This window comes from Orcinus orca, chromosome 19, assembly GCF_937001465.1.
Source record: "Orcinus orca chromosome 19, mOrcOrc1.1, whole genome shotgun sequence".
Taxonomy (NCBI): Eukaryota; Metazoa; Chordata; class Mammalia; order Artiodactyla; family Delphinidae; genus Orcinus; species Orcinus orca.
The window spans coordinates 40136867-40158043 of record NC_064577.1 but is presented as its reverse complement, the minus strand read 5'-3'; the positions used below and the strand labels follow the sequence as shown (position 1 = coordinate 40158043).

Genomic DNA, 21177 nt, shown 5'->3' with positions numbered 1-21177 from the left:
CCTGTCGATGGAAGCCTCAGCTTCCCCCCCCGGGGCGACCGAGTGGGGCTCAGACGCACGTGGTTGGTCCGGCGCGGGGAGGGGTGGGTTGGAAGGACGGGGGACCACCACCGGCTGTAGCAGGGGAGCTCTAATTTAGGCCCCAGGGCGCCCCTTTGGAGCTGCAGTTGGAACGAGACCGGTGCCTACCGCGGTGCTGGGCGAGCCGGAAAGGCGCGCGCGCTCCGCAACAATGGCACAGCTCTGGGGTGTTAGAGAGCGGTTTCCCCCGCAGAGGGGAAGGGAAAAAACAAGGCACTTAAGGAGGAGGAAAGGGGGTTCGGGGCTGTTTTTCTCGCGCTTCCAGTCACCTTTTTGTTTTCCGTGACCCCTGTAAAAGCGGTTTTTGATGTACCTGGCCGCCGTCTGCACCGGTGGGATTAAACGACCCATTTCACATGAGGAGGTGGGTCTTCCCAAAACGAAGGTATTAAAAGTACTGCCTCTCCAAACAGCGCCTGTTTCTAGGTCCGAACACCGACGTTGCGGTCAAATACGAGGAACGCGTACTTGCCTCCATCTGGCGTAGGGCGGCAGAGCCTACCGCACGGTGGGCAACTGGGCCAGGGTAGGAGAAGATCCTACACCCCTGAAGTTTCTCTCTGCCTCCTCTCCCTTCCCCGGTGCTGGGGCGACGTTAGTGCTCCGCGCCTCCACTTGAAAAACCAGTCAAGATCCAGGGCCAGGAGTTTTCCCCTCTCCGCCGCAGGGCAGGCAACACAAAGAGCCCTTTTTTTCCCCAACACGTGAAACACAAAGACTGGATCAGAGGACTTGCGCCCCGCCCCGGCCTCGGCCTCGGCCTCGGCCCCGGCCCCGGCCCCGGCCCCGCATAACAAGTCAGAACCGCCAGCTTAAGAAACACGGTGGGGGGGGCGGGAAGCGGGCCTTCGAAGAACTACAGAAACCCAGCTGATGTCACAAACCAAAGCTCACACAGCCTCCGCCGCCACTGCACGGGAACAGACAACACACGCGCTACAGTAATCCGGAAAGCGGCATCTTCTTTTTTCAACCAGTGGTTTAGTCCCCGTGAGGGGAGGTGCACCGTTCCCGGAGATACTGCAATACCAGGTCGATGCGTGGAGCGGACGGAGCAAGCTCCTATTCCGACTCCTAGCTCCAAAAATCCATTTAATATATTGTCCTCGGATAGAGGACGTATCAGATATTAAACTGATAAGAACAGATACTACACTTGATCTTAGCCAAAAGGCCGAGAAGCGATACCACCTCTCCGCCTCTGGCCGTTGCCCTCTTCCCTTCATCCCTATTCAAGCCACGGTGAGCGCCCTCATCCTCACGCCTCGTCTGCCTCCTTTTGCCTCGTCCACAGTGCTAGCACTAGACTCCTGTGCAGACTTTCTGTTCTCTACCTTTGTGAGGAGAAAGTCTGTGTACTTGATTGTCCCGTCCTTCCCGCGCCGAACAGCCGTTTCTAATCTGCATGCTCCGCCTTCTGTCGCCCGGGGACGCGCGGCTGCCGCGGGCGGACTCCACCCTCCGGACCGGCTCCTCGCACCCGGAGCCCAGGCCAGACCCGGAGCCCGCCTCCTGGCCTCCTGGCCGGTGCACGTCCCGCCGCAGACCAGAGACAGGGGCGGCAGCCGGAGAATGCGAGGGGAGCGCTGACACGGTAGCAGCTGTCACGGTTCGAGCCCCAGCAATCAAGAACTTGCCTTTTGTCCACCGCTCTTCCCCCCCCCACACGCACGGCACATTCAACAACCGTTCAATGAGTAAGAGTGCCTCCTCCACGCTTAGCCAGTGCCCGACACACGCCATGATTAAAGGCGGCTCTTCAGCCGCCACCGCCACCACCACCACACCACCACCACCACACCCCCTCGCCCCTCCTTGCTCGGGGCCGGTCTGCTCGCGTCGGTGTTCTCCCGCCCGGCTTCTGCCCGACGGTTCGGGTCCCCTGGGGGGACGGGTCGTCCTGAGAAGGGATGCCCTGGGTGACAGTCGTTGGAATGCAACAGTGCCCGTCGCAAATCAGTAACTTAGCATCTCCGTTTTCGCAGCGTGATTCACTCCCGCGGAGTTTGCTCAAATCGACGTGCACGGACTGAAGGGCCTGCGAATCGCGCCCGGCCCCCGTGCACGGCGCTCTGCGGAGGCCGGTCGCGTGCCCTTGTGCCCTCACGGTGGTGCAGGGCCGTCGCGGTCCCAGCCATCTTCACTGAAACGGAGCCTTGAAGCTCGGGAGATCACGGACGGTGACCGGAAGAGCACGGCAGGCGTTCCCCGGCACCGCCTCTTGCCCCAGCCTCGCCAACAACCCCACGTGGCATCAAACCTGCGAATGCTTTTTTGGTGCGGGGTGGGGAAAGGGGGGAGGGGTCGATCTCACAGGTGAAAATGGTACCTCGGCGTAGTTTGGATTTGCAGTTTTCTAATCTTGGGTAAATAAGGTTGAGCGTCCTCTCCTGTTGCAGAGACGCCTTTATTTTCTCTCCGTGAACTAACTCCTTGTTGGGGGTCTTCGGCCCTTTTCCTCCTGGATTCTCGGTTGGGCTTTATCCTAAGGGCGTGGATCTGCAATTTACACATTCAGGGGACTGGCGCTTTGTCTGTAATGGAAGCGGTGAACATTTTCTCCTGTTGGAGATCTGGCTTTGGCTTTACTTAAGGCGATGATTCCATTGCTTAAAGGTTTCATGGAAAGTTCTTTTTATATCATCATATTTATCAATTTTAAAAATATTCAGATTTTGAGTCGAAAGGATTTATAAAATAATTTCCTAAATCTTCCTCTAGGTCTTCTTGTTCTTGTTCTTCTTCTTTTTAAATATCCATCTATCTATCTATCTATTTATTTATTTATTGTTGGCTGTGTTCGGTCTTCGTTGCTGCGTGCGGGCTTTCTCTAGTTGCGGCGAGCGGGGGCTACTCTTCGTTGCCGCGCGCGGACTTCTCATTGCGGTGGCTTCTCTTGTTGTGTAGGCGCGCGGGCTTCAGTAGTTGTGGCACTCGGGCCTAGTTGCTCCGCGGCATGTGGGATCTTCCCGGACCAGGGCTCGAACCCGTGTCCCCTGCATCGGCAGGCGGATTCTTAACCACGGCGCCACCAGGGAAGTCCCTCAATCCATATTTCTTGAATGAATAAACCCCAATGCATACTGTTCATTGGAATCTGATCTCGTGCTGCGGGGGGGATGCCTTGGTAGGAGAGGTGTATGTCGAATGCTTCTCCTAGCGCCCTCTTTGCCTTTCCACCCTCTACCCCTAGGTAATCCCGAGACTGGAAAGTTCAAGTAAAATGATCATCCACTGGATTAATCATGTTTTAAGTTTTTCTATAATTTACGATGCTTTGACGTCTTGAGGGCCTGCTGGCCTGGAAGAGACTGCCCCTCGCAGGACTAATTAATTCCTAGAAGTGCAACCTACTTGCTTTGGGAGCCTGCTGTTCACGTGCAAAGCAATCTTCCAACACCCGTATCTGCAACTGCCTCCTCTAGTTACTCTCACACTCCAGCTAGTATTTCCCCTGCCCCCTCTGACCCCAGGGCCCGGTACCTCACAACTAGAGAACAGCCCTGTAGCCCAAAGCTCACCGAATGCTATTCTAATGGTCCAATCCGAACCTTGCTCAAACTGGCCTACCTTGATGCCTCTGCCCATTCTCCCCACCCTCCCGTCCCCTCCCCAGGACGATAAAGGCCATATACTCTCCTCTCCTGCCTCCCAACCGAGCAGGCCAGGCCGAGTCCCTATGTGGCTCGCTGCAGGGTGTGGCGTGCCCTCTTCTCTTGGGAACTGTAAGTAATAAAACTCCTTCAGTGGCACTGACCCCTCCTTGTCAGTCAGCTGTATACAGTACAACCAACACACACACCTAAGTGAAAAGCCCATCACTTTTTTTTTTTTTTTAATATAAATTTATTTATTTTTGGCTGCGTTGGATCGTCGTTGCTGCTCGGGGGCCTTGCTCTCGTTGCGGCGAGCGGGGGTTACTGTTCGTTGCGGTGCGCGGGCTTCTCATTGCGGTGGCTTGTCTTGTTGCGGGCTCTAGGCGTGCGGGCTGCAGTAGCTGCAGCACGCAGGCTCAGTAGTTGTGGCACACGGGCTTAGTTGCTCCGCGGCCTGTGGGATCTTCCTGGACCAGGGCTCGAACCCGTGTCCCCTGCACTGGCAGGCGGATTGTTAACCACTGGGCCACCAGAGAAGCCCGGAAAGCCCATCATTTAAACCTCCATTCCGGGTGGATCCTCGTGGCTCTCAGCGGGAGCTGCCCTCGCGCTCGGTCCTTTTCTGCCTGTGGATTTTTTTTTTTTTTTTTTCTCCCCGCGGTACGCGGGCCTCTCACTGTGGTGGCCCAGGAGCTCCGGATGCGCAGGCTCAGCGGCCATGGCTCACGGGCCCAGCCGCTCCACGGCATGTGGGATCTTCCCGGACCGGGGCACGAACCCGTGTCCCCCGCATCGGCAGGGGGACTCTCAACCACTGCGCCACCAGGGAAGCCCTGCCTGTGGATATCGACATCAGGAAACACTAGGACAGCAGTAATGCTGGAGGCACCAAAAGAAGTCGGGGGAAGTAGAGACGGAAGAACAGAAGACTCAAGCTACTGTTTTCTTTCTGCTTTGAGGGTGACGTGGAAACGGTCTGGGAGCCTCAAGACGAAGCTTGGATACCCTCTCCGCTCCTTTCCTAGTTTCCACAGACGGAGGAATGTGGGAGAGAGGCCCCCTGAGAAGACTGTGGGGCAGAAACTATGTCCTCCAGAGGACGCCAAGTTTGAGCAAAAGCACAAAGCTGCACTTCGAGAGAAGGCAGAAAAGAGAAGAAATTCTTAGCGCAAGAACACGGTTTAAAATTGGGGGAAAATGAGAGAAAAATGGAGAAAGGGACGTTCAGTTACCTAACAGAAGGAGAGAGACGGCAAGGTGAATGCGAAAACAGCCAAAGCACACAGGGCAGTCACCTTGTGGTCGTGGGTCCTTCCGCCAACCAGTACGAAGGCCCTCCCAACGCTGAAGAATGGGAAACTGCGAGAGAGCTCTCTCAGTCACAGCGGTTTTTTCCTCTACCCAACTGAACTTGCTCCTTTTTCTGCACATACAACCTATCTATACAAACAAATCTACAAGAAAAACAGACGCAGAAGATTTTAAAAACACTATCGAGAGGCGAAAAAGCTCTGGTCCAGTCCGACGGAAAAAGCTTCGCTAAAGGAGCGCACAGCGACACACGACACACGGCTCTTACTTTTTAAACCTCAATTATCTCCCCGGGAGGGGTGCACCAGTCCTGGAAATACTGCAATACCAGGTCGATGCGTGGAGCGGGCGGAGCAAGCTCCCACCCCGACTCCGGGATCCAAAAATCCGTTTAATATGATGTTCTCGGGTAGAGAACGTATCAGATATTAAACTGATAAGAACAGATACTACACTTGATCTTAGCCAAAAGGCCGAGAAGCGATACCCAACAGCCTGCCATCCCTGTCACCGTCCTCCTCGCATCCATATTGGACTCAGTGTGACCCCTGTCACTGCTCACTCGAGGTCTCACTTCCTTTGCTTCGGTGACAGTACTGTGGGTGGCACCACACCACACTCTCGTGCAGAGTTTTTATTCTCTACATTGTAGAAGAGGAATTCTGGATCTGTTGTAGCTTCGTCGTTCTCGGGCTGGAGCGCCATTTTATATTTGCATGCCCCGCCCCCGCCCGCCCAAGGGGGCGTGGCTCCGGCGGGCTGACCTGCGGGGGAGCTCCTCTTTGGCATCAATGCGAGCGGAGACAAAAGACCGAACCGTAGGGGATTCGGGGTGGGCGGCTAGAGGGGCCTGTGGGAGGAGCCGTTGGCTGAGAGTTTTCCTGAAGACGAGGTCGCAAGACACTTTCGCTGGAAACGTCCAGACTGCAATGTGTTAAATAGGCCTCCGCTTCGTAGGGTCGGATGGGGCGCTCATTCTGAGTCCGGGGAGCGGAAGGTCTAGAGTGGGGGCTTCCCAGGGCCGGTGGGGTAATCTCCCTGCCAGGCGGAAGGCGGATGGCCCACAGTGGGGAAGGGAGGAGGTGTGTGGACGCAGAGGGCCGGGCTGAGCAGCTGGAGGGATTCTCCCCAACTCAAGCGCCTGCGTCGGTCGGTGCTTCTACGAATGAACCCAGATCCCGGGCTTCCTACAGAAAGCTTCCTCTGCCTGAGACCTCCTTTCCCTCCACCTCCTCCTCACCTGTCTAATTCTTACGCAGAGCCTCTGGGCTCCGCTTCGGCTTCAGCTGCCCCAGCAAGCCTTCCTCATGGGCTCTTCCGCACCGCACCGCACCGCACCCCACCCCACCCCAGGATGATTGCGGCCCTCCTTTGTGTTTCATCCCACCCCAGACTTCGAGTCCACCATTCACCACTCGTTGGGGGCGGTCCCGTATCTCCGCCACTGAAATCTGAGATCCTTGAGGGCGGCGACCCTCATCAGCAAGCACTTAACCTCTGTGTCCCAGCACTAGGCCAGGGCCCGGCCTGTAGGAGGTGCACAGTAAACGTTTGCTGAGTGAACAAAAGGTGTGCAAAACAGACTGAATCGGAGAAGCGCTTAGGAGGGTCCTGGCCCGATCCAGGGGTGAAGAGGGGAAGATCTGGCCTGGGGTGGCAGGACACCAGAGAGGAGAGTGACTGCCAGGGACGCTCTGGGCATCAAGGCCCGTAAATAAATTAAGGCCTCTGGCAAAGTGGGGATGAAGTTTCGCAGCGGCAACGCTTCTCTGTGGCAAAGGCCGCAGGCTGCCCAGGCAGCGTAAACCTTTTCCATCCCCCTTCCTAACAGAGCTTCACTTTAGTTGGGGAGTTTCTATTTCTTTCACTGGATCTCAGAAGAGCTCTTAGAAGGTATCACTGATGCAGGACTGAAACCCAATGGGGTCGTTTCACCCTGCCGCAGGGAAAGCCTGATGGCGGGTGCTGCCTGAGCCCTTCCCAGTGCCCGCCCCTCTGCCGAGCGCTCCGTGTGTATTAACTCATTTGATTCTCCCCGTAACTCCGCGGGGTGGGTATCAGTATTATTATCCGGGGCCAGGACTAGGTGAGGCCAGTGAGAAACTAGTCTTCGGGGCGGGCGGGCGAAACATTTAAGGGAGTGCCGCCCCGAAACGCTCTTCAGCAATCAAGATAAGGAATATTTTGATACAGTGCATCTTGCCTGGATCCTAAGATAATCGAGAGATTTATTTTGATTACTGGGTTTTTGGTGCTCCCTGAAATTTTTTGGCCAAGGCAAGCGCCTCACTCGTTTCCCTCCACTCTCATCCCCATTCTGTTGACCTGCGCTGTCACAGCCACTAGCCACTCGCAGCTAGGGAGCGCTAGGAAGGTGGTTCCTCCTAACCCATATGTGCTGTTAAGTGTGAAATACACACGGGATCGCAAAGGCTTGGTATTAAAAACTGTCAAATAGCTCCGTATTAATTACGTGTTGAAGTGGTATTTCAGATATCTGTTTTTGTTTTTTGTTCTATTTTTGTGGCCGCGCCGCAGCTCCCGGTAACCCCGACCAGGAATCAAACCCGGTCCCGCCACCCCCACCCCCACCCCCACCCCCACCCCCATTCTTATCCTCCCGCCCGGGCCCGCTGGCTGCCCTGACCGGGACAGTCTGGTCAGCTTCCAGGTCAGGAGGCCAACATGAGCGTTGCATCAAGGAGTTCCAGTCCAGAGGCCGAGAAACCTTTCGTGGGGCTCAGATCTACTCACCGACGGTTTGTTAGTGCCTCCGTGTGTGAGCCAGGCACTGCTTACGGCACGTTCCTGGTCACCATCTCATTTTACCTTTACAGGACCCTGAGGAAGTGTCATCACCCCCAAACCTCAGAGGGGAGAGAGGCAGCCTGACTCACCCCCGGGGCTTCCAAAGGTCTTCCAAGGGCAGAGGTCTTCCCCCGAGGCCCGGCAGCCAACTGTCAGGCACAGCCCTTGGCTCATCCGGATATTCTTCTCTCTGGCAATGACTTGCTGAGTGCCTCTGACAGGCCAGAGCTGTTAGGGGTTCGGAGTTACCATAACAGATGGCTGTTGTAGATGTACAGGAGAACATTGAAAGTACTCATCGTCAGGGAAAACATACAACGTTTAGGGTCACTTCCTAGTAATCTGTTCTGGGCCCTTGCTGCTCAAAGCGCGAGTCTGTGAACAGCAACATCCGCATCGCCCTGGAGCCGGTGAGAAATGCAGGACGCAGGCACCAAGTCACACCTCCGGTTTTAGTTTGAGAGGGCTGCCAGGGCTGCCAAAATACAACGCCACAGGCCGGTGGCTTCAACAACGTAAATGTATTTTGTCACAGTTCCGGAGACTGGAAGTCCCCGATCGGGGCGCCAGCCTGGCAGGGTTCTGGGGATAGTCTTGGCTTGGCTTGCACGTGGTGGACTCCCCTCCCTCTCCTCACGTGTTAGAGAGAGGGAAAGGATAAGCTCTCCCGTGCCTCCTCTCATTGGGGAGCTAATCCCAACAAGAGGACCCCATCCCCCATCACCTCTTCCAAACCTCACCGGCCCCAGAGGCCTCCCCTCCGGATAGAGCTTACAGATACGAACTTTGGGGGCACAACTCAGTCCGTGACCCCTACTGAACCAGAACCTGCATTCCTGTAAGGTCCACAGGCGACCCCCGTGCACCTTAGATTGAGAAGATTGAGAAGCACTGATTTCTTAAGTCACACACACTGGAAAACAATGTGAGTTTTGGTGGTCAAAGTTGATGTGTTACTTTGTACGTTTCCCGAGGAAGATTAAACTAGCTTCCCGGGCCAAACTAACCGCTACGAGCCACAGAGGACTCACCGTATGCCAGTCCCTTGGCTGAGTACTTCACACACTCCATCTTACTTAATTCTCCTGGTAACACTATGAGGTAGGTATTTAAACCCGGACGGAGACCACTCTTTATTCTTCCTCGCGCGTGGTGAACTTTCGTTCAAACCGCACAAGACTCACACCAGAAGTAGGTCCCGCAACTTCCGCGCGGTGGGCTCTTTTTTCAAACCCGAACACGAACTCTCATCTCCTCACGCTGCCCCGTAGAAAGTCGGGGACAAGGTTCCGCAGAAAGTACCCTTCTCTTCCCTCCCACTAGTCACGCTTCGCAAACACCCATAACCTAGCCACTTAGGTCCGCAAGATGAACAGCAGACACAAAAAGAACTTCCACAGAAGGGCAGTGTTACACCTTGCAAACGTAAAAAAAAAAAAACAAAACCTGCAACTGGGCGATAAAAAAACATAAACCACAGCTCTTACTTTTTAAACCTCAATTATTTCCCCGGGAAGAGTGCACCAGTCCTGGAAATACTGCAATACCAGGTCGATGCGTGGAGCGGGCGGAGCAAGCTCCCACCCCGACTCCGGGATCCAAAAATCCGTTTAATATGATGTTCTCGGGTAGAGAACGTATCAGATATTAAACTGATAAGAACAGATACTACACTTGATCTTAGCCAAAAGGCCGAGAAGCGATACCCAGCGACCTGCCATCGCTGTCTCCGTCCTCCTCGCATCCATATTGGACTCAGTGTGACCCCTGTCACTGCTCACTCGAGGTCTCACTTCCTTTGCTTCGGTGACAGTACTGTGGGTGGCACCACACCACACTCTCGGGAAGATTTTTTATTCTCTACACCGTAGAAGAGGAATTCGGTACCTGCGGTAGCTTCGCCGTCCTCGGGCTGGAGCGCCATTTTAAATTTGCATGCCCCGCCCTCTCCGCGCGGGTAGGTGTAGCCGCGCGGGTTGATCCGCCCAGTCCTCGGCACCGCCTCTGCGCGCATGAGCGGAGGCTGGGCCGGGGCGGACCTCTTCGTTGGCACCAGCTCTCGCGTAGACAGAATTCGGGGGAATTGGGGGTGGGAGAATAGAGGAGGGCGTCTGCGCAATTGATTCGCAGCAGACTGGTCCGAGTACGAAAAACGTCATCTGGTCTTCACTGTGAAGACGACAGGGTCCCACGGGCTGGCTCTGTCCAGGCCGAAGACCCAGTCGAAGGCTGGGAGTCCAGGAGTGCCTGTCCGGTGTCGCCTGGCAGGGGCTGCGGTGAGAACTGGGGACCCGAGATCGCTCCCTGCGAGCACTGCTGCCCTGGTTGTCAGGACCCCCGCCCTGCCGCGGCTGCAGGCCACTAGGGCAAACTCCTTCACCTCCAGAGCCTTAACTCCCCAGCTGAGAAGTGGAAACCTTAGTGCCTACCGTGTGGGGTTGAGGGGGTATAAAGGGAGCTAGTGAGGCCACCTTGGTTTGGTAGTCTAGAATGTGGGCCCTAGTGTCCAACGAGGTTCCAGTGAAGGCGTCATGGCTGTGACACTGAAACAACTGAGCAGCTGTGTTGCCTGTAACAACACAAGAGGAAACATTTATTGCTTGGGCCGGGCTTTGCGCTAAGTGCTTTCCTTATATCAGACTTTCAAAGTTTACCTACAGACGGAGCGGTTGACACAGAGAGGGTGAGCAACTTTGCCCAAGACTACACAGCTACTTAGCGGAAGAGGTCGGATCCATCTATGAAGAGCACGGGACCTAGAAAAGGGCACCAAAAGAAAGAGAAGTGGTTCTTGTGTGTCCCGCCCACTATGAGAGTAAGTGTTGCTGAGCCTGACACACAGGTCTGTCTGAAGAGAGACAGGAACAAGCTGTCTGGTGCAGCGGTTAAGAGCAGAGACTCGGAACACCTAGTCTCTAATCCCGCTCCACCTGTTAATAATCACGTGACCTGGTGCGTGACTTGGCCTCCCCGCTTAACCGTCTGTCTTCGATGTAGCCACGTTATCTGTAAATTGGAGATAAGGAAATGAGAAATTATTAGACACGATCTTAAGAATTACGAGACACGCCTGGAATATGGTATTCCTGTAAGTACCAAATGTAAGGGAAAATATCGCAACTCACTTCTCTGTAGCTTACCCTCTTCATCTAGAAAAATGAGAATATTAACATATAGTCCTGTGCTTAATCTTCCCTCATTCTCCTGGTTTTATTTTACTCCATAGCACATGTCACCTGACATCTTACACATTTATTTGTTTATTGCCTTCTAGCCTAATAGCATGTAAGTAAGCTCCAGAGCAGGGAACTTTATCTCCTCAGTGTTTAGAATACGGCCTGACACATACTAGACACATGAACACATGAATCTGGTTGAACACATGAATGTGTAAATATTAAATAATGCGATTTGTCCGTACAGAAAGAGATTAGCAGGCCTCCTGGCTCGCGGTAATTATTACGACCCTCACTGTGTTCCACTACATTTCTGCTTGCTTCCATGTTTATCAGGTCATCTTGTGCTCACCAGTTTAGCTTCCTAGGTATTTTGATCTTTAGAATGAGGTACCTTGGATTGCAGACATGCATGTTCTGTCATTGCAAAGCCGTATCTCCCTTTGTCAATTAACGACTTAGCATTCTAATTCACGCACCAGCTTCTTGTGAGTTCGGTTAACGTGAGTCAGTGCCCCTCAGCCAGCTCACATCCATGTGTACAGACGAAAGTGCCTATAAAAGTTCAGGCAACACCAGGACGTGGCTGGCTGGTGAGCCTTCCTTTGTCCAAGCGTCCTACAATCTCACTATGGACCCAGTTATCATTGCCGCCAGGGAGTTGGAAATGATAAGCCAGAGACAGAGACTGGAAGAGCACAGATAGCCTTCTCAACCAGTGCGTTTCCCACAGCCTTGCCCAACCACCATGTTATCAAACTTTTGCATACTATCCAATGTTATCTCTTACTATGAGCAAGGTTGCACAGCTTTTCATGCGCTTGAGATCCATTATTATTTTCTGTGAACTGCGCGTTCCTATCCCCTGCCCACCGTCTTTTGAACTGTTGATCTTTTTGCGTTTCCATCTCTGACCTACTTCACATTTGTCCTAGTATTTGAGTTCAGGTATAGATCTGATTTTATTTTGTCTGGATGGCTACCCAGTTGTCCCAATATCATATATGAAATAGTCCATCTTCTCATCAGTTTCAGATGCCAACTTTATCATATTAAAAAGTGAGTGTATACACACACACACACACACACACACATATATGACTTCTCTTTTTTTTTTTTTTTTAGAAAATCTTCTGATATCCTGTTTTTAAGAGTCTTGATTCAACTGATTCTCTGGTATCACACCTAACTCTGTGCCTGTCACCGTGTGGGTCCTGGGATCACACAGGTGAACGTGACCTCGTCCCTGTGGTCAGCAAGGGGCATCTGCCGTGTTCTTCCATTCCTCTCCTCTGGCTGCCACTCAACCACATCCACTGCTCTTTGCTGCCAAGGAAGCCTTGCACGCTCAGATAAGGTCTGCCCGTGCCGAGGCTGCCAACTCCAAGCGCTTCTAAGTGTTCCATCCCTGGGCATCAGAAGCCTGCTGGGTGCCCTGCCAGCTGGGGAGGACAGCCTCTTCAAGTCCAGGCCTCACTGTATCTGTTTTTCCTGGCCCTGCAGCAGCGCTGCCTTCCCCTCAAGTTTTACCCTGACCCCTTGGACAGCTCCCTCAGGTTTCTTTTCATCACTTGTCAGCTTGCCCTAGTTGAAGAGACAGGGAGGGAGGTACCATTTTGTTTTCTCTGACCTCCTCTCCCTTCTCTCTGACCCCGCCCTCTCGCCCTCAATTCTCCTTTCTCCCGCCTTCTCCCTTTTCCCAGTCACAGAACAAAAGCTTTCACTTTTATGACTAGCAACAGAACTGGATCGGTCTGTCTGACTTCGCAGTCGGAAAGGGAGATGGTTTTTCCCAGCCACGTGATCAGGGGGTGCGCGTGGACCAGCAGACCTTCTGCTCCTCACCCCCCTGCCCCCGCCCCGAATGTGCTCGGGGTCCTGGCGCTACAACGTAAGAGTCTGTGTGCTGGAGAGCAAGTTTCCTGCCCGGCTAGACTGGATCCATCAAACTAGTTAGACTCAACCAAGAACTGGGCTTTTCGCAACTTGGCTGCCATCACGGAGGCCAGCAAATCCCCACATTTTCTTTTTGGCCTTTCAACAGCCCCCAACAGAAGGCGTCACACTCCACAGTGATGCCTGATTTTGTCCATTCCAAGATGCCCATCGTTTTCACAGCTTTACGTCTCAGGAGCCAGCATGCGTCTTACATTCGACGCCAGGAGAAAGCACTCTCGCCGTTTAACATCGCAGCACGTCTTTCTTTGTTTCTTTCGTCCTGTCTTTCTTCAGGGCTAGGTAAAAGAACGGTACCTCTCACAAAAGATGGCATCTTAAATTCGTGAACTACTATAACAATAAAAGCCTCTGTTTCTTGAACCCGATGTGTGACGTGGATTATTTCCTCCCAGCATCACAACACCTCCAGGATGGAGGTATCATGACCCCTACCCTGCAGGGGAGGAGGCTGATCAGAGCTGGGAGAGCCGCTAGATCGCATTCGCACGCCTGTTAAATAACGCAGCCGGTATTTCATAAGATTTACCTGGCCCACGCTTCTAACTGTACCCTGTTCTCTCCGCAGCAAAGGATTCTGGGTCTCTATAATAACCAGCTCTATTAAAAATGCAATGTGCGAGTGGCTACAATCAGTTAACAGCACGGGAAGTTCCCCGAGGGCTGATATGAGTTAAAATCCAAATCGACAGGGGGCGGAGTGGGCTACGGAGTAGAATCGAGAGCTGGAAGGAGTTCTGAGGTCAGAGGTGGGGTTGGGAGAGGCAGCTTGCACAGGGGGAAGGCACGAGAGGGGCTCGGAAAGGGAGATGAGAATCGGGAGGGCGCAGCCTTGGCAGATTTGCCCTGAAAATCCCTCCTCTCGCGGGAGGACTGGCTCAGAGGGTTGGAAACAGTTCCCCAGATTCAGCCCAGCCCACCTCCCCTACCCTGAGCGTCTCCACATCTGAGCCCTGGTCCTCCTAAGGTAGGAGGACAGGAAGAGGGAAATCGAGGGAGGAAGAGATACCAACAGGAACCCGCTTCCTCTTTTGCCCATTTAATGACGGAGACAGTCAAGTGCCTTTCTCTTTCTCTTTCTCTTAAAATAGGTACTTTCCACCTAAATATTCGCAGAATTCGTTTATAGGAAGATAAATGTGCTGTGAAAATAAATGTCCGGTGACAAGCCTCCATTTCATTTTTTGTATCTGGAAACCCTTGTGTATGTGTCGTTGCAAATGACATCCCTGGGTGCTAGGACGAGGAGAAGGGAGTATAGCACCTCTTTGAAAAAGAAAGTTTTCCGGCAAGGCTCAGGTCCCACTGGCCCCTCAGCAGAGCTGGGGCGCCCCCAGCAGCTGGCCATAGCCAGATGCCCACTGTGACGGCGGGCACTTCCCAAGCATCCTATAGTGTCTTCCAACAACCTTCAGAGGAAAGGCTCAGAGACGCTGAGTGACCTGCCCAAGTTCCCCCAGGTAGTCGGTGACACAGGCGGGATCGAACCCGAGTCTGTTTGACTCCAGAGCGCTAGATGACTCCACTAGACTGGCCGCCTGAACTGACAGACAGACTCTCTGTTTGAGGTTCAAACTCTCTGTTTGAACCCGTTTTCAGGTTCAAGGGCTGCACCCTGCACCCTCCCTCCACCATCAACAGTGCTTGAGGCTGAGGCCGGGTCGAAGCCCCCCCAGTCCCTGCCCCCAGAAGCCTTCCCCTGGGCTTCACGAAATGACACCCTCCCCTGGCCACTCCGCCTCCTGGAGACCCAAGGAGTTCAAAATGACTCTCCCCAGAGTGTGCCACTTTGGCCTGGGGCTATTTGGGTTGAAGGCCGTGGAGGCCCCAAGGACACAGGAAGAGCTTTCTACCTCCCCCTCAACTGCCTAAAGGAATTTAGATAGGGGGCCTGGCTCAGAGAGAGTTATTATCAGAGACAACTTTTATCTGAGAAACCCACCTGCACAGCAGGGCAAACATCCCATTACCAAACGTCTGGTCTGCCCTTCTTTTTGTCCCGGTGACTCACCCTTCTCTGCTTCGAGGCCCCAGGCCCTTATCGCATTCCTCAGCTCAGGAGGGCATATAAGCCTCAGCTGCCCTTGGGTCTCGTATCCTTATGGGATCCCTGAACATACGTAATTATACCTGTTTTTCTCCTATGAGTCTGTCCGATGTCAATCTGGTCATTAGACCAGCCCACAGAACCTAGAAGGCTAGAGGACGAATTTTTCCTCCCCAACGGGATGAAAATCGGGTAGGATAATAAATAATACCAACCTGTAGCTGAGCGATTTTATATTTCATTTCACATACCTCTCATCCATTGACCCACGTGGTCCTGTGTGAACCCCGTGAGGAAGGTAACAAGTGCTACCCTTCTGGTTTTCCGGGCAAGGAAACTGAGGCCCAGAGAGGTGAGCTGAGTCCAGGGTCAGAGGAAGAGAGGGAGGGTAGGCTTGAGCCCGGCGCATCCAATCCCCGGAACCAGGGTGCTTTCTAATAAGCCACTTTGCCTTCACAGAGCTCACACCTCAGTGAGAGCTGGCCGGGTCTCGTATCTTCTTTTCCTTCTTTTGGTCTTCTGTGGCCGCTCCACGCGGCATGCGGGCTCTTAGTTCCCCAACCAGGGATGGAACCTGTGCCCGCTGCAGTGGAAGCGCGGAGTCCTAACCACTGGACCACCGGGGAAGTCCCTGTTTGTTCTTGAGTCAGCACAGCGGGGGAGACGGAGGACTGAGGGAGGAGGGAAGGGAGGGGTCAGCAGAGGGCCAGATGAGGAGGCTGGAATCCTGGGAAGGGTGGGAGAAAGAAACCGGAGAGGAAAGCCAGACCACTCGGGGGATCGTCCCCCGGGGCCCACTGAAACTCAAGGCTTAGGTGGAAAGGTGTCTTCTACCTGCCCAGGGCCCTGGAGAGAAAGGTACTTTACAGATGCTCTCTAGGAGACGTGGGAAGAACACCCCCCTCCTTCCCAGGGCAGGCGGGGGTGGGGGGTGGGGGGTGGCGGGGGTGGGTGGCGGGGAGGGGCTGCCCAGTTGCCCCGGGTAGCGGCCGGCCGTATTGTGAGGTGGTTCTGGTCACAGGCCAGGGGGTTGAGGTGGGAGGAGACGGAAGTGGTGGGGGCAGTGGCAGCCTCCTGGGCTCTGCCTGCCCCCAGCCCCTGCCTGGGGCCTTCTGTCACCGCCACCATCATGGGCAGTGCGTACCACTGGGAGGCCAGTCGCCGGCAGATGGCTTTGGGCCGGAGGAGGTGGCTGATGGCCCAGCAGCAGCAGCAGCAAGAGCAGGTGCATGAGAGGGGCCCCGTTCACCAGGGTCCTTCCGGGGACACGGAGGGGATGGGGAGGGGAGACGACGGACCCCAAGGAAGCTGTCCATTACCTGGTGAATGTTGTTTTGCTTGGGCTGGAGGAAAGCAAGGTCCTTGGATGTCTTGGATGGACCGTGTGTGTTTGTGAGTGTGTGTGTGTGTGTGTGTGTGTGTGTGTGTGTGTGTGTGTGTGTGTGTGTGTGTATTGGGGTGACTCAGCTTTGCTGTTGTACTAGGCCGAGGCCTCAACGTGGGATTGAAGCGTCAGGCTCGGGAGGTTTTAAAGCTGCTCTGTCCAGTAGGGCGGCCACCAGCCTGTGTGCTATAGCCCTTGAGACGTGGCTAGTGAGACCGAGGACCTGCATTTTAAACGTTACATACATCTAATTTATTTAAATATACTCTTTAAGACAAATTTTCGTTTTACCTACCGAAACACTTTTAAGTATGTTTGGAACAACGTGGATATGTGAATCTACTTTTTCGACTGTAAATTATCTGAACTCTAAATATTTTAAATCAAAATGCAGTGTCTAAATTCAGATGTGCTGCTGAGTATAAAATGCCCTCTGGGTTTTGAAGACTTAATACAAAAACAAAGACTATAAACTATCTCATTAATATTTTCATATTGGTTTTACGTTTTGGCTGTATTGGGTTGAATAAAATGTATCATTATACCCAGTTTCACCTATTTCTTCTTACTCTGTTACGTGGCTAACAGAGCATTTTAAATGATACATGGCCCTCGTTATACTTCCACTGGGCAGTGCTGTTTCAGAGCATGTGCAAGAGATTATTCTTTACCCTCCGGCACTGCAAACGATTTTCAGTGCGCGGAGGTGGGTGGCCCGAGGCGGCTGTTTCCTGGGCAGGGGGCTGTGCGGGGGGGGCGGGCGCACTGTTGCTATAGAAACAGTCCTTGGGCGTGGGTGGGTGAGGGGAGAGAGCTCAGGCCCCAGCCTCAGCCTCCAACTCCAGGGAACAGAGACCCTCCAGCCGCCTCCGCCTCTGGATTCCCTTGCCTTGCTCCCCTCAGTGTCTCCGGCAGGGGGGCGTGGCTGGGTGGGGAGGGAGGAGGATGCCACTTGCGGGTGGCTTCTTGACAGGAACTGAAGAAACTCCAAGAAGAGAAACGGCAATCTGAAAAAAGAACCCAGCCATCTCGGGAGTCGCCGCGGGAGTCGCAGCCACCGCCGGCGCCATCACGGTCGCCACCCGCGCAGCCGCAGCCTCCGCAGGTACCCGAGCGGCCGCCGCCGCCGCCGCCGCCGCCGCCGCCGCCTCAGCCAAAGCCACAAAATGCCCAGGACCCTCTTACTGAGCGCACCTCCCGGTACATTCTCCAGGATTCCCAAAGGCCAGGCGCCCACAAGGACAGATTCCAAGGACGGGTGATGAACCCTCAAGGTGCAGGTGAGTGACATGCCCGGGAGCGGGAGATGGTGAGGAGAGAGCCCCGGGCTATAGTCCAGAAGCCACATCTGTCACCCCACCCTTTGACCCTCCCTGGCACCCTTCACCTTTACTTGGGGGTGGGGGCGGTCACACTCTCTGAGTGGATTTGCACCAAGCGAGAGCTGCAGAGAAACCCGCTGACTTCCGCAGAGCGTGGCTCAGAAGTGGTCAGTCCCTTCTCCAGGGTGAGGGTGACAGACGGGGTCGGGGTCGGGGTCGGCTCGGGGCGGCCAGAGGGTGGGGCAGGAGGTGTAGGCTTAGCAACGGATATCCTGAGCCCTGGGGGGTCTGGAACAGGGAAGCCCCGGTCGGCTTCCTAGTGGAGAATGCTCAGCGGGGGCTGGGACTTTGCCTTGCCCCAGCTAGGGGCCTTGGCCTGCCCCCCAGAAACGTGGTAAAGAGTCCGGCTGTGGCACGTGCCATTCTCAGGAACTGCCAGCTGAGTGACGTGTGCTTCGTTTCATCATCAGGTTTCGGGAAATCTAGCCCAGATACACACACCAAGTACCCACGATTCACGGTGAGACGGACTCAGAGTGTGAGAGGCAGCTACGGTTTGGCTGCGTGTCTGCCCGCGCTCGCGTGTTAGTGCAGGTGGAGTCTAGAAAGGCTTCCTCGGCGGGAATCGGGAGAGGGGACTGAAGTTATTCCGTCACTTCTGGATGGCCCGTTCCTCCACTCCACGCCCCCATAAAGATGTCTCTGTAGGCCCTGTTGCTCAGCACTCAGTATAAGCGAAGGAGCTGACGATCTAGTTGGAAAGATAGGACGGGGGCCAGAGAAGCAAAATCAAGGGGGCCGTTTGAAACGCGGATGGGGTGGAGCCAGCTGCAGCGGGAGGACGGTGAGACGTGAAGTCAGGGCTCGTGGTCTCCGTCAGGATCACCACTCTCCGGTAGCACGACTCAGATCTCTGAGCCTCAGCTGCCCCACCCGTAAAATGAGACTGATAATACCCCACCTCCTCCACAGAGGTGTCACGAGGACTGAATTAAAAGGGAAAGCATCCAAAGCACTTAGCTTACGGCCTGGCTCCTTGTAGACTGTCAAACCCAGGAAGACGCTTTTTTGAGAGTCTTGAGAATTACATGAAACAGGATACGCTTTGGAAAGAAGCTTTTTTTTTTGTTTGTCTCTGACTCAGGCACAAAGGATGGGAGAACCTGATCCCGGCCCTTTAAGACGAGGACTGGGCTGCTACATCATCTCACTTTGATTACTCGGGCTTCAGAGGCCTTAAGACAATGTTCTCAAACCAGCAGGCCCGGGAGCTGCTAACTAACCTGTTCTGCCTCCTGTCTCTCCCTCTTCTCAGTCAACGAACTACATCCAGCAGTGGTGATTCAGAGACGGACCCCCGAGACCCCACTGGCCGGCCATCAGCAAACATCAGATGAGCAGCCCCGTCGTCCTACCTCCCAGCAGCATCTCCACTTCAAAAGCCGAGCCCTCCTGATCCACTCTGGCAGGGGAGGCTAGCTGGGAATCACGCGTGATTTCTTCCCGCAAAGACTCAAGAGACTGGCTGGGCTCCGTGAGACAGAGGTGAGGGGGAGGGGCCAGGAAGACCCACGAAGAGGATGGAGAGGGTGCGAGAAGACAGTGGAGGGCGATTCCATGCTTCTCCAGGCAAAGCCAACGGGAGAACTTGGCCTTGGGCCCCCCAGCTCTACAGCTCCACTACTGGCCCTTATTTAGCAGCGATATCACAGCCTGCTGGGGGCTCGGGTTTACGACTCTCGCTGGAGCCACCAGCCCTTCCTCCTGGCCGATGCTTATCGAGATGCACCTGGGGAAGCGTGGGTTGCATCACACCAGAGCAGACCTGGGACCTGGGGCAGCATCAGGAAGAAGTGGCACGCAGGGGCCTCCCCCAAGTCCAGTGTCGCGCCTGGTCCACGGTGGGCACTCCGCTGTTGAACGGAGGGTGGTTGGAAGGGATGGAGAGAGAGAACTCGGAGGAAAGGAGGACTGTAGCCTCAGGCACAGGACACCTGACCTTGGGAAGAGGGGACTCGCCCCCCGCCCCCACCAAATCCACAGGCCTCTTCCTCCCTGGGTCTCAGCCTTTCCACGTAGCAGAGACAACCCAGAGGCTCTGGAGGCCCCAGGCAGCCGCCTCACCTCTTCCTGAAACTGACACCTGGGGTCCCCCAGCCCTGCTCCCTCTGCCACTCTTGACTGGTGAGGGGGATGCCTGGGTCCTTTCACTGTAGCGTCTCACCTTTGGGTGAGACTGAAGGAGCCTCTCTGCAGTGTTTCCTGAGAGGAGCAGTTGGGGGAAGCGAAGGAGCGGGGGCGCACAGAACAGGAGCATTAAAGTTGGGAGGGGCTCAGAGACACACAACGAGGGAAGGGGAGCGAGCGAGCTCCTGGGAGCCGTCTCCCAGAAGGCAGAGAGGCCGGGCGTGTTCCCGAGGGGCTCAGGGACTGGGGAAGAGACCTTGATGCCCACTTGGATATTAAGAAACAGGCTGTGAGATGGGGAGCGTCCACCGGCTCCCTTCCCACTCACAGGAGCCTTTTATTTTCCTTCCTTAAACACGGTTAAGCACAGCTGATTGACTCCAATATAAATCCATTACATTTGGCGAACTCCACCCAGCGTGAGCTCCAGCCTGGCCCCCGTGGACTTCCGTGCTCTTACCAGCACCACCTCGACGCCAGTTACCCAGGCGTGAAAGCGTGCGGACGGCACGAACTCCTTCCTTCCCCTCATCCCCCCGGCCGGCTCCTCACCAGGTTCTGGCCCCACGTGCCCTTCTCCGCCCTTCCTACTGCAAACTCAGCTTTCCCTGCTACTCAAGCTCACCTCTCTGCCTGTCTGAGTGACGGAAACCGGTAACCACCTTTAGTGAGCAAACACAATTCCTGCTCGCCTAAAGAACCTGGGGTTTGCCTGGGGCTTCTCATCTGAGTGACAGCAAAGAGGCGACGGCCTGGACCAGTCCCGACTGATAGGCAGCTCCATACTGTCAGCGCCCAAAGGAGAGCAGAGGCCTCTGGGAGCAGAGGGCGCCCTGGGACTAGGCTAGGGGTGCAGCGGGACCCAGCAGTCCGGCCTCACCTCTGCAGGTTTTCAGCGGGAGGGCGGCTGCGCCCACCATTTGACCTGCCTGTGTCCCCTCACGTGGGCTCAGGCTTGTGGCCTCCTTCAATAAAAACCTTTTAAAATGACTCTGGCTTTGTCTCTGTTTTTCCTGTGCAGGCCCAGGGGGGTGCCCGGTGCCTCCCTTCCCTTTCCTTTCCTTCCCTCCCCTCCCCTCCCCTCTCCTCTCCTCCCCTCCCACTTTGGTTCCTGCTCTGAAGAGAACGATAAAACTGTTTTCGGGAGAGAAGCTTTAGCTGCAGAACAGCTCTGACTTCCTGGGGACCCAGACAGTCTAACCAGGAAGGCTGCGGAGCCAAAGGGCCTTGGCCAATCTTGCTGTCAGATGGGTGGGGTGGGGAGACAAGGTACCAGGCGTTCTCGAAGCAGGCCATCACCATCACTCTG

At 54.9% G+C, this 21177-nt stretch overlaps 1 protein-coding gene, 1 long non-coding RNA gene and 3 other non-coding genes across 10 annotated transcripts; 2 read left to right on the top strand and 3 right to left on the bottom strand.

Annotated features, from left to right (window-relative positions):
• The first annotated feature begins 860 nt into the window (after positions 1-860).
• On the top strand, positions 861-13291 carry LOC117198860 (uncharacterized). Of its 2 annotated transcripts, XR_004480120.2 has the most exons (3): positions 7597-10072; positions 10457-10611; positions 12098-13291. It is a non-coding gene; the product is annotated as an uncharacterized LOC117198860 (long non-coding RNA). The 2 variants fall into 2 exon arrangements; XR_004480118.2 differs by having other exon boundaries at positions 861-10611.
• Positions 1077-1267, bottom strand: LOC117198871 (U2 spliceosomal RNA). Its single transcript, XR_007474033.1, has one exon. It is a non-coding gene; the product is annotated as a U2 spliceosomal RNA (small nuclear RNA).
• Positions 5283-5473, bottom strand: LOC125962603 (U2 spliceosomal RNA). Its single transcript, XR_007474034.1, has one exon. It is a non-coding gene; the product is annotated as a U2 spliceosomal RNA (small nuclear RNA).
• On the bottom strand, positions 9310-9500 carry LOC117198870 (U2 spliceosomal RNA). Its single transcript, XR_004480133.1, has one exon. It is a non-coding gene; the product is annotated as a U2 spliceosomal RNA (small nuclear RNA).
• A 2700-nt stretch (positions 13292-15991) lies between the features above and the next one.
• On the top strand, positions 15992-20858 carry LOC117198855 (coiled-coil domain-containing protein 200). 5 transcript variants are annotated; one of them, XM_049701694.1, is made up of 5 exons: positions 15992-16200; positions 17333-17464; positions 17573-17639; positions 18152-18201; positions 18826-19140. In XM_049701694.1, the coding sequence occupies exons 1-5, from the start codon at positions 16105-16107 to the stop codon at positions 18895-18897; spliced, it is 417 nt and encodes a 138-aa protein (XP_049557651.1). In that variant the 5' UTR covers positions 15992-16104; the 3' UTR covers positions 18898-19140. The 5 variants fall into 5 exon arrangements, with proteins under 5 accessions (XP_049557651.1, XP_049557653.1, XP_049557652.1 ...); XM_049701696.1 differs by lacking the exon at positions 18826-19140 and adding an exon at positions 18654-18813; XM_049701695.1 differs by having other exon boundaries at positions 15993-16200; positions 18997-20858.
• The last annotated feature ends 319 nt before the right edge of the window (positions 20859-21177 follow it).